The following is a 16,055-nucleotide window of genomic DNA, read 5'->3' as shown; positions in this document are numbered from 1 at the left end:
ACCAAGAGTCAAGACGCTTAACCCACCGAGCCACCCAGGTGCCCCTGCAAATCAATTTTTAAGAAGCTAGCATCCAGGGGTGCATGGTTGGCTCAGTCGGTTTAGCGTTGGGACTCTTGATTTGGGCTCAGGTCATGATCTCAGGGTGGTAGATTGAGCTCTGTTTCAGGCTTCAGGCTCCGCACTGGGCATGGAGACTGCCTAAGATTCTCTGTCTCTCCCACTGCTGTCTCTCCCTCTGCACTCCCCCCCACAAATTAAAAATACAAATAAAAATACAGAAGCTAGCATCTAAAAGGAAAATGAACAAAAAATACAAAAAGAAGCATGCAAAGAAAGAAATAAAAATGGTTCAAATAAATGCACAAAATATGAATTAGAACAATGGAGTGCTATTTTTCCCTATCAAATTAGAGAAGATTAAAAAAAACTAAAAAGGCCATTGCTGAGGATTTGGTGAAATTGATATTCTTATTCCTAATAGAAATGTAAATTACTATAACCTTTCTGTATAAGTCTTAAATTGTCATATCCTTTTGACCCACTAGTTTCACTTCTAGAAATTATTCTAAGGAAAAATCAGAGTTGCAGTTAAAGATGGAATCATATCAGTGTTATTACAATGGTATTTTGGAACAATATAATTATCCAAAATGGAAAAATGGTTATATTACAATACACACATATGCTGGAATATTATGTTATCAATAATGTTTTCAAAGAGTAATGAATAATTAAAGACTCATGATAAATTTATATGAAAAATACATACAAAATTCTATTTGGTATGATACCTTTTGCTTTAAAAAGTATCACACGCTAAACATAACACTTGCTTAAAAAAAAGTCTGTAAGAACACATAATACTATAATGTTAATAGCAGCCATCATTGGGTGGCAGGATAAAGGATGATTTTAATTTTATGGCTTATTTTCTACAATGAAATGATTTTTGAGCATGCATTACTATTATATTCAGAAATCTAAGAAAATAATAGGGTAAAAAAAAGAAAAAAAAAAAACATCCGCCCAGGTTTCTTTACCCTACACATCTGAGCAACCTAGATTTTTGTCTCCTTCAGCTCCCACATTCAATCTGTAACTGTTTCCTTGATTTTACCTTTAATTCTTTTTTTTTTTTTTTTTAAGATTTTATTTATTTATTTGACAGAGAGAGACACAGCGAGAGAGGGAACACAAGCAGGGAGAGTGGGAGAGGGAGAAGCAGGCTTCCCGCTGAGCAGGGAGCCCGATGTGGGGCTCGATCCCAGGACCCTGGGATCATGACCTGAGCCGAAGGCAGACGCTTAACGACTGAGCCACCCAGGCGCCTCCTGATTTTACCTTTAATTCTAAGAATTACCTGTCCAAGCCATCAGTCCATTATTTCTTCTCTTATTTCCAAAATTCAGACACTTGTCTTCCCAAATGAGCTCCTGGAATCCAGACTCTTCATTTTGGTAAAATGGCTCTATCTTGCACTACTTCTACATTCTAGCCACATCAAACCACTTTATATAGCGACCCTCCACACTCACGCCCCTGAAAAAATCCACACCAGGTACTTTCACACCTCCTAACCTTGGCATGCTCAGTTCTCTTTCCCAGAAATGCATTTTCTCCTTTCGTTCTAATCCGATTCATAGTTCAAGATTTACCTCGGATATCATTTACTGGGTGTAGCTTCTCTGAGGCCACAAGAACAGACTGCCGTTTCCACATCAATCCTCCAACAACAGTTAGTACATATTTCAACACTTATCATTCTGTACTGTTTAATGGCTAGCTTTCCCAGTGTATGGAATGGGCCATTTCTTTTTTTAAAATTTCTTAAAATCCGGTTGGATGAGTGAACATAAAGCATACATATATGCAATATATCTACGCTGCGTATGAGCTTTCACCTGTATCTGATAGATAATGGCAACAAAAACACTCGCCTGTTTTTGTTTTTTTTTTTTCATTCAAGATGGCAGAGAACGTCTTAAAATAGTCCCACACAAAAGCACTCACACCCAGAGCCTCGAGTCAGAAGAACTGGCTACACCTAGCGCAACAGCAAAGGACAAAAGAACTGAACCTAGATGTTGAGATGCCTCGTTCCTAATCACTCTCAGTAGGTCCCGCACACAGATTTTAAAACGTGTTAGAAAACTGGCACCTGCTGCCTTCATTAAGAGGACCACACCTCGACAGTGAACGGTGACCCGAGGCATTTCTGGATACTGACCCAAAAAATCGAGCACGAAAAAAGGGGAGGCTAAGTTGTAGAGAGGAGTATCCAAAATGCACGACTGCGCCCCGCCCCACCCGGGCGCAGTACCCCCGCAGCATATCCATCTCCCAGGAAGGAACAGGCAGGGTTCTGGTCCCCCGGCCTAGCAACGGGGCCCCAGCTGGGAATTCTGGGCGGGCCTGAGGCGGAGATTGCCGCGGCAAGGGTGCCTGGGGCTACACCTGTCAGGCTGCGGCCAACACTAGGCCCAGAAATTGCCGAGATTCGGTGACCGAGGCGGGAAGGAGCGTCACCCGATCCATTCTGCCGGGATCGGCCCTTCGCCTTCCCCCTTGTCCTTCTCAAACAAAGGCAATCCACACCCACCGCCATTTTCCCCTTACCTCAAAAACCACCTCTTCGTCAAACTCCGGTGTCATCCTTCTCCGCCATGCCACCCGCCTCAGCACGATGGGAAATGAAGGCGGGAGAACTGGCGGCACCTCGGCGTCTGCTACGGACCGTCAGTTCTGTCCAGAAAACTACAATTCCCAGAATGCCTCGCAGCTCACGCCCCCCCTTTTCAGGACCACTGATTGGAACAGAGCAAGAGCGTGTGGGCGGAAGGGGCAGGAGCGGGAGGAAGCTCGAGCCCACTGATTGGAGGAGGCTGGCGCTTTTGTCCGCCTTTTACGGCCGCGACTAGCAGGGGGCGCCTGAAGCCCTGATTTTTTATTTTTTTGGAGCTGGAGAGGAGCACGCGCCGGCCGAGCCGCCGTGAGCTCTGCTCGTGCCCGCGCCTGGCCGTCCTCCGGGAGCTCGGCTGGGTGGCGCTCGTGCCCGCCCGCCCGCCGCCTGCGGCTCGCGCTCGGGTGCGCCGCCGGGTCCCTGGAGCCGGCCGCGTCCTTTGTGCGGCGCTCGCTTTGCGCCGCTGGGCAGCGGGACGGAATGCGGGCGCTGCAGAGGCTTTTCTCTTCTGCTCAAACTCTTGAAACAATGGACTGTAAGAGGAGCATGGATTGAGGGGGGCGAGCGGGGAAGCGAAGCGAGCTGCACAGGGAATCATGACTTCTGCCGCCGGTAAGTGACGGCTCTCGCGCTGCCGCTGGAAAGTTTGTAGGGAGCGCTGCTAGTCTTGGGCTCTGGAGCAACTTTCTCCTCACGGGTGGGTTAACGGTGTTCCGCCTACCTTTCCCGAGGGCTGTGCAAGTGCGGAGCAGACAGCGTGTGCTGCCGGATTTTCTCGTCCCTTCCTGCCGAGAGGGGCTGGTTGGAAATCGTGTATCTCTTGGGACCTCCCTTTACACGGAGACCCGTGTTGGGAGCTCTTTGCGCCAGGTGAATCACGAAATATGAAGAGGGAAACATTTGCTCGTCCCTCCTGAAGTTTGGGGGACTTTGCCTTTGCGTGTGAAAGTAGTTTAGATTCCCATGTTAAGAAATCTGTTATTCTAGGAAAGGGCAGTGTTCCCGGACTGTTGAAGTCAGCCACTACGCTGAGTCGCTTTGAACCTAGTATCTACTGGAAACCCTGACCCTTATTAGATGGAGAACTTTAGACTTTGTGGCTCCTGTCCTGGTGGTTTTTGCTCTGTTACCTGAGAAGCAGAGGAGTAGAATTGTCGATGGCAATTTTTTGCTCATCTTCACCCAGTTTTTATGGATTTTTTTCTGTTTCTACCTGGTTAGTGTAAACGAAGCCTTATTTTCTGTCTGCCTTCCATAGTCCTTTCTCTTCATCCAAATGACAAAGCCTGTAATTTACCTTTGTGTGGATTTTGAGCAATTCTCGACGTTGTATTTCTAAACAGTCTAAGGAACAGTTCTTATTTTCCAAAAATAATTAGTAAAGTAATTGCTAATTACGATTAAAATCACTTTGCAAGACCTTAGGTCAATTTTTAAACCAGAACTTAATAATATATTATGTATTGCGGGGTTTTTTCTATATGTTTTTGCCCATGTTGAAAGAAAAACACTTTCATTAGAAATTTTGTAGTAAAATAGTGTAAGGCTTCCCCTCAAAGTTACTTCTAGATTCAGCAGTTAAGTACAATTAAATTTTCTTTGCTTTTCTTGGCATTTGTTTTAAATTCCTGCAACGTGAAGCTGTCAAACAGCACTCTAATAAATGTTCTGATTTGTATTATTTCTAAAATAGATATATTGGAGTGTTGCATTGCTAGATGTAATCAGATTACAACTAACAAGGCAAGAAGTTAGCCAACAGGAATAAGAAAGCAAGGAGTGAAATATTCCTGAAGATGTTGTGGATCGTTCCTTTTTAATGTTATATGTATGTATAGGAGATATGTTATCATATACTGTGGAAGTTATTTATAAACTCTCTTTTCCTTACTAAGGAGAGACTTTCTACTTACTTGAGGTTAACTATTTTCATCTTAAATTTTGGTGCCTCACCTTTCAATTTTTCTTTATTACTGACCCAATACAGTTAATTTAAATTTAAAGTGGTTGGATATTTAAAAATCTTTCCAGCCATTTTAGCTCTACCCTCCTTTGGAGTGTCAAACACATTTAAAATATTCATTCCTTAAATGTATCACTTTCAATTCTAGTCCTAACAGTTAATAATGAACAGGTACAGAAGCACTTAAGTTGACATTTAGATGTGTAAATCTGATCGGGGGTTCAATCTGGAAGTTTATGATGCTTTGATTTGTATTACCCTAGAATAATGCAAGCTATTTTTGTATTTTATCAACTTTACAATTAAAGAAATCCACAGACATTTTTGTGGTGTTTAAAAGAGGAACACTTCCTGTGTTTAGCTGAGTTAGTTGGTTTTTAGCCTGGCTTGCTGAGAAGCATTAACTACCTTTTTGTTCACCCATCTGTTAAGATTTTTTATAATTCTTTCTCATGTCTAAATGGAGAATATGGAAGAAAACTGGGGTTTTATTTCCATTCCATTCTTATAAAATTATGTGCTCATCATTCTTACAATCTCTCTGATACTTTTTTGGTATAATAATCAAATTCTTTAAAACCTTAAGAATATTATTTACAATTGGGGGAGGGGATGTTTGTTTATATTGACTCTAATCTGTGGTATTTGGGATGGTTGGCTTAATTTTAAAATAAGATAAATGTTAAAAAAATTAAAAAATAAGATAAATGTTGTAAACATCCTGAGTTATATGTATCCTGTAGGAGAGCTTGCTTTGTTTTTCTGCATCTGCGAATGAGTAGGCCCATAATAGAGATTTTAGAATTATTCTAGTTTCAGTATATGAAAAAGGAGAGATCTTTATCGGTATATATTTTGTATCCTTTAAAACACATACAGCCTCATTAATGCCTGTGCTTTGCCTTTTGGCTGGTCCAATAGCTAAGAAAGTGTGCACACGAACCACAGCCATCTGTGTGTAACACATGACAAGTATGTTTGTAATAGTAAAATGGTACCAGTGCTTTACTTTCTTACCTTATTTTTCCCTGGAGCCAAACAGCTGTGTAAATAAAAGATTTGCTGCTTTGCTCTACAGCTTTTGGGTCTAAATGTTGATACAGTATTAAAATCCAAAGGTGCTGGGTGCATTTCTAAACATCATGCACTTACTTCAAGAGTGACATAGGAGCAGGCTGTAATATAATGGCTTGTTATTTTTTGAGTTCTGTTTCTTTCAAAAGAGAGCCACTAAATATTACTACTACTACTAATAATAATAAAGGATTTTGGATATTGTGCTACCAGTGAGTTAAACACTTGCTCTTACTAATAATTAAAAATTTATTCAATAATCCTATTGAAGTTGATTCCTGCTAACTTTTCAAAATATTATTCTACATTTAAATGGGTACTGATTTTTTTTTTAAAGAAAAGAGTAAAACTGGTACCAAAGGTTAAAAAACAATTTGACTAAAAAGCAAAAATTGATTGGTTAAATGGCTTTTGACAAGGCAATAAGATTGAGAAAGTAAAAGATTAATTTGATGAGACTGGGTTTTTGTTTTGGGGGTTTTTTAGTTGTGGAAAATACACATAACATAAATTTACCATCTTTACCGTTTTTAAGTGTATAGTTCAAGTTGCTGTGCAACCAGTCTCCAGAACTCTTTCCATCTTGCAAAACTGACTTTTTTTTTTAATTCCTTCAAAAATCCCAGACGTAGGATGTTTTAAGAATGGTTACAGAAATCAGGGCGCCTGGGTGGCTCAGTTGGTTAAGCGACTGCCTTCGGCTCAGGTCATGATCCTGGAGTCCCAGGATCGAGTCCCGCATCGGGCTCCCTGCTCGGCAGGGAGTCTGCTTCTCCCTCTGACCCTTCCCCCTCTCATGCTCTCTCTCTCTCATTCTCTCTCTCAAATAAATAAAATCTTTAAAAAAAAAAAAAAAAACTGATTTAAAAAAAAAAAAAAAAAAAGAATGGTTACAGAAATCAACATGACAGTTTGTCATGTTGCATTATCTGGGGTAGGGTGGGAGGTTTGGAAGAGGCCCTGGGCATTCATACTTTTATCTTAAGACTTAATAGGTCAGCAGTTTAATTTAATAGACTATTATAGCAAAGTTTATCATTAGGCTTTGAATGGTTTTACAGTTTTTTCTACTTAAACAAAAATAACATGCTTATTGAATAGCTAACTGAAATTGTATAGCTTTGGGAATTTGTATTAAATTATTTTGGAAATATTTTATTATCTTCTTTATCAGGACATTACACCCAGGAGTTGAATGAGAAAGCATGTGTTATCATGTGACCTTGGTTTGGGAAAATGGTTGGTAAAAGGAAATAGAACTGCCTATTCTCTCTCTCTCTCTCTCTCTCTCTCTCTGTCTCTCTCTCCCTCCCCCCTCCCTCCTTCATACAATATCTTCCCAAGTGTTGTGACTAATTTCCTTTGTTGAAAAAAAAAAAATCATTAAATGAAGTATCAAAGCCTCTGTGTATTCAAGTACTTAATGTCTAACATATATTTTGAAAAATTTGTGGTTTTTTGTTTTCTTTTTTTCAGTAAATTTTTATTAAGCATTAGATCCTGTTGGAGGAACAAACATGAAGTGTAAGAAGTATAAGATAAAGTATTTTTACTTCAGGTCTCCTTGGGGAAATGTGACTAGGTGATGTGATAGTATAGGTAGAAAAACTTAAAAAGAACAAAAAAAACAACAGATGTTTGGGCCCCTTGTATCTTCATCTTATAGGTCTTTTGTGTGAGGCTTTTACTAGGTGCCTTTAGGCTAGGACCAGGTCTGTACAAATCTAGCATAGTATAATAGGTGTTTATTAAAAAAAAAAATAGGTGTTTATTAAGTGCTTTTTATATAATGTTGAGGAAGGATTGCTACAATAGAAATTGTGTTCATCTTTTAAAGGCACTAGAATAGAGGTTATTAATAAAGGGAACACAGTATATTCACCTGTGGAACTTAAAAGAAATACACATGTCCAGGCCGTATGCCCAGAAACTGATTGATTAGACATGGCGTAGAACCCATACACATGACTTAAAATAAAGCTCTGTGAAGGATTATAATAAAAATTCCCAATGACAGTATCCATACAGAGAAGTACCAACTTTATAATTAATCAAATAATACAGAAGAACTAGTTTTGTTTTTAAGTTTAGAAAATTTCTGATTTCTGTATTCCTTTTTAAGATTGTTTTGCTGTTCTAGTGAGGTAGATTCTTGAGAAAAGGCACTTATACAACTCTGGTATATCACTGGGGTGGAAGAATACTACTACTTATTGATATGTAAGCTTAAGTGTTTCATTTCTATATAACTGAGGCAAATTCACTCACTTAGCACTCAGCAGATGAACTGAAGTGCTTTCTTCTGCTATAGCAATGATTTCATTTAGTGTCTACTGAAGATAATCTGTTCCAAAGCTAGAAGGAAAACTGTATTGGACTTGCTAAGAAATGTACACTCTACCCAGAGCTTTGTATATTGCAATTGAATGGCAGTTTAAGGAATTTTCAAGAGTAATGTTGACTCTTTAATGTAACATAATCTACCTAGTAAAATGCAAGTTCACCATATTATCAAAAAAAGTAAAAATGTTATCAAATTTAATTATTTATCATCTTTTGCTTTGGGGTTTTTTGTTTTGTTTTGTTTTTGTCATCAAATTATTATTTTTTCCTTTCTAGAGATTAAGAAGCCACCAGTGGCCCCCAAGCCAAAGTTTGTGGTAGCAAATAATAAGCCAGCTCCACCTCCTATTGCACCTAAACCTGATATTGTGATCTCTAGTGTTCCACAGTCAACAAAGAAAACCAAACCAGCAATAGCCCCAAAACCAAAAGTTCTGAAGGGCTCACCTGTTGGAGACATCGGGCAGTCACCATCAAGGAAAATCATTGTGAACCTGGAAGAGCACAAACAGGAATTACCTGAAAATGCTGACAACTCTAGTTGTAAAAATGTAGGGCATCAGAGCAATGATTATATTTTACCAATGTGTTCATGCAGTTCTCAGTGTATCCATAAACTTGGGAATAGAGAGAATTTGTGTGTAAAGCAACTTATCTTAGAGCCCCTGGAAATGCATGAAAATTTAGAAAATAGTAAAATTGATGAGTTCTCTTCAGCTATAAAAACAAGGAGTAAATGTGATTCTAATGTTGAAAATGTCAAGAGCCAGAGTGGAGTAGTTTTAAAGGCAAACATCCTAGAAGAGAAGCTTAAAAATGTTTTAACACAACGAACATTACCTTTTATTTCCCTACAGAAGCACAGATCCACAGACAACTCAGAAATTAATGATGGCTATAATTCTAACAGACAATTCAGAATTGAGTTTGCAGATTTGTCACCTTCCCTGTCCAGCTTTGAAAAAGTTCCTGATCATCACCACTGCCACCTACAGCTTCCTAGTGATGAAACTTATCAGCATAGCAGTGAAAAAAGCAATACTTGCTTTCATTCATCTGAACAAGAAGCTCTGGAAAATGGTAAAAGGAGTACTTTTCTATCTTCAGATGGAGTTAATAAGAAATCAGAAGTCAAAGACCTTGGTCCCTTAGAAATTCACTTAGTACCATATACTCCCAAATTTCCAACCCCCAAGCCCAGAAAGACACGGGCTGCTCGTCTGTTACGTCAAAAGTATATAGATGTTCCTAGTGAAAGTACTGAAGAACCAGAGAATTTAGACAGTAACTCTTCTTGTCTTTTAGAAGCTGGTTTGAGAAACAATAAAATCAATGTTCTTCATCAGAATGTTTTGTGTAACCAGGAACAGGTGGACAAAGTGAAGCCAGGAAATAAAAGTGAATTGAATGTGGACTCCAATGGTGACAGACAAAATTTAGTCAATCCACAGAAAGCTATGTGTCATGAAACATCTTCCTTTGAAAAAATGGAAACAGATTCTAATTTAAGTTCTGACAGCAAGACAGTAGATGGTTCTAGTATGTCACTTGCTGTGGACAAAGAGACCAGTTTTATAAGATGTAGTACTTTATCTATGAGCCTGCCTAAGCAGCTCAAATTAACCTGCAATGAACATTTGCCTACCACCTGTAACCTGGGAGTGTCTGCCCCTCAAATGCAAAAGGAATCTACAATAAAAGGTGAAATTTCCTCAAGGATTGTCCCGAAAAAACCTCAAAGACACAGCTTGCCTGCTGCAGGAGTGCTTAAAAAGGCTGCCTCAGAGGAGCTTGTGGAAAAAAGTTCTTATCCCTCAAATGAGGAAAATAATTCAGAGAAAGGTCTAGAAAGAAATCACCCTCGGCATTTGTGCGCCCAAAACCTCAGTATGTCGTCTTCCTTTGATATGCCTAAACGGGCTTCAGAAAAGCCAGTGTGGAAATTACCTCATCCTATTTTACCCTTTTCAGGGAACCCGGAATCCTTAAAGTCTGTCACTACTATATCATCAAATAGTGAGCTTTCAACTGCCATAACTAAGCCTAGAGCAAAATCGTTATCTGCCATGGATGCGGAAAGGTGCACTAAGCCTTGCAAAGACACTCAAAAGAAAAACTCTTTAAAGAAGTTGCTCAACATGAAACTGTCCATCTGTTTCATGAAGAGTGACTTCCAGAAATTTTGGTCCAAGAATAGCCAGCTTGGAGACACAACCGCAGGCAGCCTGTCAGGTGGGGAGAGGAAAGGAATTGAAAGTGATGAAAGTGAAAGGCATGGCATGTTGGTAGAAGAGAAGAGAAGTAAACCCATCAAGGCATATTCTGCAGATAACTACAGCCTAGAATCCCAAAAGAAGAGGAAGAAGTCTCGGGGTCAGACCAGTGCAGCTAATGGACCAAGAGCTGAGTCTTTGGATGATCAAATGCTCTCCAGGGAGTCCTCATCTCAGGCGCCTTGCAAATCTATTACAAGTGGCTGTGCACCAGAGTATGAAAATGTACGCCATTATGAGGAAATACCAGAGTATGAGAACTTGCCATTTATAATGGCCATAGGGAAAACTCCCGAGTTAGAATGGCAGAATTCCAGAAGCATGGAGGACACCGATGCAAATGTGTACGAGGTAGAAGAGCCATATGAAGCTCCAGGTGGCCAGGTGCAACTTGGACCCAGACATCAGCATTCCAGGTAACACTTAGGTGCCAGACGGACACTGTGCTTTTGCACAGATCACTGAAATTAACCTTCAAGAAGCCTGTGAGATGGGGGAAAATCACTTGGTGAGAGCGTGGTTTAGTTAAGCATACATTAAATTATTCCAGACTGCAGTGTTCTTTTATCATATAGTCAGTATGGGTATTTTCAATGCAGCCTTGAAGTAGTTGACTTATTTTAGTAGCTGATTCAAAGAATTTGAACAGTGGTAGTGTAGGTAGTATAAAGGAGACCTAGAACAGCAAGGTTGCAGGCCCTCCAAGGCACCAACTTATAAGTCATAGCAGGAATCTAGGGGAGAAAATTGGCCAGGTTTATTTGTTAGGTGTAAGAAATGTGTGAAGTTAAGGAGCGCCTGGGTGGCTCAGTTGGTTGAGCGTCCAACTCTTGATATGAGCTCAGGTCTTGATCTCAGGGTCATGAGTTCGAACCCCACACTGGGCACTACGCTGGGTGTGGAGCCTACTTAAAAAAAAGAAAAGAAAAAGGAATCTGTGGAGTTTGAAATCCATGCATTTGCCTATGATGCCCTTGTCAGTTAAAACCTCTAAATTTACAAAATTTCATACTCTGAGGATTATTTTGCGTGTTGAAGACTAATTGCTGGCTTCATATGGACATAGGAAAAATACGGGAAATGGAAAGTTACTATCTTTTCTTTCTCACTTTTTTATATGTATTTACTACCTCTGGTATCCCTACTCCAACCATCTTATTGAAACCTTGACCATCCTTGATAGTCCAGCTCAGCAACCATTGACTTCATGAAGCTTTTACAGACCTAGTAGGAAGTGTTGATTTCCTATTCTGATCTCCCTATTATGCTGTGGAATCCTTACAGCCTTTATCTCCGTCTTATGGTATAGTTGTTTATTGGTATGTCTGATATTCTGTATTCACTTTTAAGCTCCATGACGAGTTTGAGTCATATCTTTTATCCCTTATGAGGCCAAACAGGGGGTTTGGACGGATGAGTAGATGGTGGTTGGGTGAGAGAATGAATGAGAAAGAGGTAAAGTAAACAGCCACTGCAGGAGCTTTGTTCTTGCTCTGTGGTCACAAAGACGGCCTTCACCATGCATTTAAAGTGTTTCGTGTATAACATAAAGCACACAGGCCCTTTTTGAAGTCTTCATGTTCTTAGGTCACTAACCTCAAGCCTTTGAGTACTCAGGTCTTACGGTGGGGCTTTTGTAGAAATAGTAACATATATGGTGACATAGTAGGGGCTCAGAGGATTATCAGGTGAATTGAATAAATAAGAATGTCAAGCAAAATTTTAGCGTACCAAGTAAAATTGTTCTAATTTCTTTTAGCTTTCAGATGCTCTCCTAGCATGTTTCTTTACTTGTATCTGCGCCCTTCCTCCTTTGAGCTATAAAAGACTTAGCTTCCTTGCCTGACTTTTCTCTAGCTGACTCCATTCTGCTTACAACTGTCTACTCTGAACATTAGTATCTAGGCAGAAGCCTTTTCCTTGGCGTAAATATTTTGACAGAGAATTGAAATTAAGTGTCCAACTTAAAAAAAAAATTTATGTATTCTCATGCTCGTTCTTCTCTCCATGGAACAGTTTTGTTGGTATTGCCCTCCTTTTAATATGATTTTGTATATTATGTGTGTGTATGTGTCTGTGTGTATCTGGGTGAAAGAGGAATTAATTTGGCTTCTTTATGATAATACGGCTATCCTTAGCTAAGATGAAGTGTTTTTCTTGAAATTGGAGGTTTGGCGGTCCCATTGGCCCTCAGGCTTAAATCCCAAGGATTTGTCATTATTGCTAACACCAGCTGTAAACGTCTGGAACTTGTCCTTGTTCCGATATGTTTCTTAGGCAGTGAGGGCACTGCTGCTCTGGGGGTGATGGGAAACCAGGTTGGAAGGGGTTAATGTACACAGCCAGCCGGTGCAGCTGGATGGCATTCTTAAGGAGGGTTCTTTCTCAAGGCCACAGGAAACCAAGGGCGGCTTTGGACAGGTTACAGGCTGTCAAGTAGGGCAGCCTGGTAAAGAGTGAGTGAGCTCTGCTTTTGAATTAGCTTTCCACAGAGATTTTTGTTTAGGCCTGGAGCAGGGAGCCAGGCTCGAGAGTCTTGAAATGTGCCAGCTGAATCAAAAGCCTTCAGTCATAGGGTCAGACTAACAGCTTTTCCTGGGAGATTGTACCTTTTGTAAAACATTGAATAGACAGAGAAAGCAAAATCCAAGCCTTCATGAGGAGGACACCTGGACACCCTAAAACAAGATAAATGAGAAGTGGGACCTATATTTCAGGTGAGCCGAGTGGACCCAAATGGAAATCCTGTTTGGCAATCCAGCTGTTGAAAATATATAGACCTCTGCCTTGGAGTAATTAATTTAAAATCCAACACAATAGAGGTCTAAAATGATAAAAAAAAAAAAAAAAACCCATAAATAAACCCTATTTAAGATTCATCTGCTGGAGTGAATAAAAAAGTGTCTTAACAGTTTCTCGATCCTCAGGGAAGAGATTCTGGATGTTCATAGGGGACTGGTTCACAGAGACTTACTAGTTTTGCAGAGTTCACGTGTATAACCAACAGATTCTGGATTAGTAAACAGACATTGCCAAGCCTGGGGTGGCTCATATTGTCACCTTCTTTAGAGTACAGATGTTTCATGAATCCAACAGCTTAATATTTACTAATTCATAACATGTTTGTAATTTATCAGGAAATAATTGTATGCAGTCCCCAAGTTACAAATAGGATTGTGTTCTAAAAGTTCATGATAATTTGGAACTTAGAGTATATTGCCCAAAGAAAGAGTTTTGGAAATGTTGGTAGAGGATCCAGGTTACCACCCACGTTATATTAGCCATTTCTGTACTCAAACTTTCCCTTCCCCTTTCCTAGGTGAATTCTTCCTCCCAGTGCTTCTTTGTGCTGGGGCAGGAGCTTTGACCAGCCCGGGTGGGGTTGAGCACCACCGTGTCTGAGGAGCAAATCCCCTGGGTCTGAGACAGCAGTGTTTGTGGAAAGGGTGAGGTGACTAAAGAAGAATGAGGAAATTGGGGGCTGGGTTTGCTTTGAGAAAGACTGCAAGGCATTGGGAGTGATAAGGAGAAGGGAAGGGCTGGGTGGTTGGGATTTAGTGAGGAGTGGATTTTCTTTCCCTCCTTTCTCCTCACCGTTCCTATCCCTCCTCTCTTTCCGTTCCCATTCTCCTCTGCGTGATTCTGCTAATTGAGTTTCTGACCTCAGGCAGAGTGAGTAGGAGAGGGGCGCCTGGGTGACTCAGTCGTTGGGCGTCTGCCTTCGGCTGAGGTCATGATCCCAGGGTCTTGGGATCGAGCCCCGCGTCGGGCTCCCTGCTCCGTGGGGAGCCTGCTTCTCCCTCTCCCCCTGCTTGTGTTCCCTCTCTGGCTGTGTCTCTGTGTCAAATAAATAAGTAAATCTTTAAAAAAAAAAAAAAAGAGTGAGTAGGAGAAACCAGAGGCGGGGAGTTGAATTTGGGTAAGGAGTGGTTCTGGGAAGCCCTCCAGCAGGGAAAGGTGAATAGCCAAATCTGAAGGTAAACGAGGGTGAAGGGAATTCCTCTGGCCATAGAAACAGTTGCTTTACATGTCCCTGGATAGGACGCCATTTGCTTACTGCTCTGTTCTAAAAGCAGTTTTGTTGGGAGCAAGATTGTGAGAAACTCAAGCGTTCTGGTGCCTTTTGGGTATAGTTATAAGCTCTCTTTGCTGTAATGTTTCAAACATATTTATTCTAAAATACCTAGCTGACAACTCTCTCTCACTGGCACGCAGGTTAATGAGTGCTCATTTATTAGTATTATTTTAGAAGTTTGATTTTTGTAGGGAAGTTAGTAAATTTGGGCCTTTAATATTAAAGAGTTATAGACAAATTAGCAAAATAATAGTGTGCAAATGTGTGCAAATAGTGTGCAAATCCTCTTGAAATTGTAGCAGATTTCTTAATTCTCTAACCAAGAACTTTCCTTGGAACCTTTCTAGGTTTTTCCTCTGTTGTTTTTGTTGTTACTATAAGCACTTCAAAGAAAATGAATGATTATTGGGTTTTCCTGGGTAACTTGGCAAGCCCTCAGATTATTTATTCCACAGTCTTGACCATGTGTAAAGCCCTGTGCCTTCAAAGGTAGAAGGGAGGTGCCTACTCCCAGGAGCTTCTGTCCAGTGAGGCAGCAATTATAGGGCAACATGGTTTTGTTGATCCAAGCTTTGTCTGAGTTATACCCCAAGTAAGGTATTAAAGATGACCTCACAGATTTGGTACCACTTGACCCAAGGCTTATAAAACGGACATGATTGAGTTTGGCATTTAGGAGATCATTTTCTAACCTTGATAAGAGGAGTGTCATTGGTGCTCTGGGGGAAGAAGCTGGATTGCAGACTGAGCATTTCAAAGAGAGGAAATGGAATCAGCCAGTGTGGACGGCTGCCGCCTGAAACTTTTTGCCCAGAAGTCCCCATCGCTTGACATGTTTGGATTTATCTTCAGGTTTTCCTCAAGTACCAGTATTCAAAATAAAGTAAACTTCAAAATAATTTCTTCTTAATTAATCAGTAGATCCTTATTTCTGATGAAGGGAAGTATTAAGTTTTTGTTTGTTTTCTCCCCATTTTAAACACAAAACTGGGCTCAACAAGCTCCCAAATAACAAATCCTCTAAAATCCTGCAATGGCTTTTGTGTTACAAATCATCAGACCCTGTCTAGAAGATATCTCTCTTTGGTTGCATGTACCATCTGGTGCTCCTGTTGGATCTTAATGTAATGATTAAAGTATAAATTAATAGCCCTAATAAACATTTCCATCTTGTCATAGCACTGATAAGATATTATGTACAGTTAGAGGGTGAAGGTTAGGACTCCTATATCTCAAAAGAAGCCCTTTCCTCTGAGTTATTTTCAGCATCAGCTCAGGAAATATAAAAAATTTGCATGGCTCTTTATCTTTCTTGTGTTGGAATCCTAACACACAATTTTGGCAAATCTGTTTGTTTACATACTTATCCTACATTTGGAACTGCAGCTAGACACATTGGATTTTACTTCTTGGCAGTAAGGCTTTTCTTTTTTTCCTTTCAAACTAATTATTAGCAATTAGTGAAACTGCAGCTCTATCACTTTGGTCTTATTTACTGCCAAAACAGGTAAGTGATATTTTATCAAATATATATGCTTTTATGTGGTAGAATGTCACTTTATACTTTTAGAAGTGTATTTTTAGTCAAGAGATAGAAGAACAAATATCCTACTTTGTGATTGTGGGTACACGCACACACATACA

General features: G+C 40.1%; 2 protein-coding genes across 5 annotated transcripts in view; one reads left to right on the top strand and one right to left on the bottom strand.

Moving 5' to 3' along the window:
- Positions 1-2,742, bottom strand: part of VEZT (vezatin, adherens junctions transmembrane protein) — a 73,531-nt gene extending 70,789 nt beyond the window's left edge. For all 3 annotated transcript variants that reach the window (XR_004300903.1, XM_032416155.1, XM_032416156.1), the window contains exon 1: positions 2,620-2,742. Coding sequence is in view for 2 of the 3 variants with exons in the window: in XM_032416155.1 (XP_032272046.1) it covers positions 2,620-2,655 (36 nt within the window). In the remaining variant the exon portion in view is untranslated. The remainder of the gene's footprint in view (positions 1-2,619) is intronic.
- A 333-nt stretch (positions 2,743-3,075) lies between these two features.
- Positions 3,076-16,055, top strand: part of FGD6 (FYVE, RhoGEF and PH domain containing 6) — a 108,166-nt gene continuing 95,186 nt past the window's right edge. For both annotated transcript variants that reach the window (XM_032416501.1, XM_032416502.1), the window contains exons 1-2: positions 3,076-3,295; positions 8,340-10,752. In XM_032416501.1, the coding sequence (XP_032272392.1) occupies positions 3,280-3,295; positions 8,340-10,752 (2,429 nt within the window). In that variant the 5' untranslated portion in view covers positions 3,076-3,279. The remainder of the gene's footprint in view (positions 3,296-8,339; positions 10,753-16,055) is intronic.

The sequence above is a fragment of the Phoca vitulina genome, unplaced genomic scaffold (assembly GCF_004348235.1).
Source record: "Phoca vitulina isolate PV1807 unplaced genomic scaffold, GSC_HSeal_1.0 scaffold19, whole genome shotgun sequence".
In the NCBI taxonomy this organism is placed as follows: Eukaryota; Metazoa; Chordata; class Mammalia; order Carnivora; family Phocidae; genus Phoca; species Phoca vitulina.
Note: the sequence above shows the minus strand (reverse complement) of the source record. Positions and strands in the feature narration are given on the sequence as shown.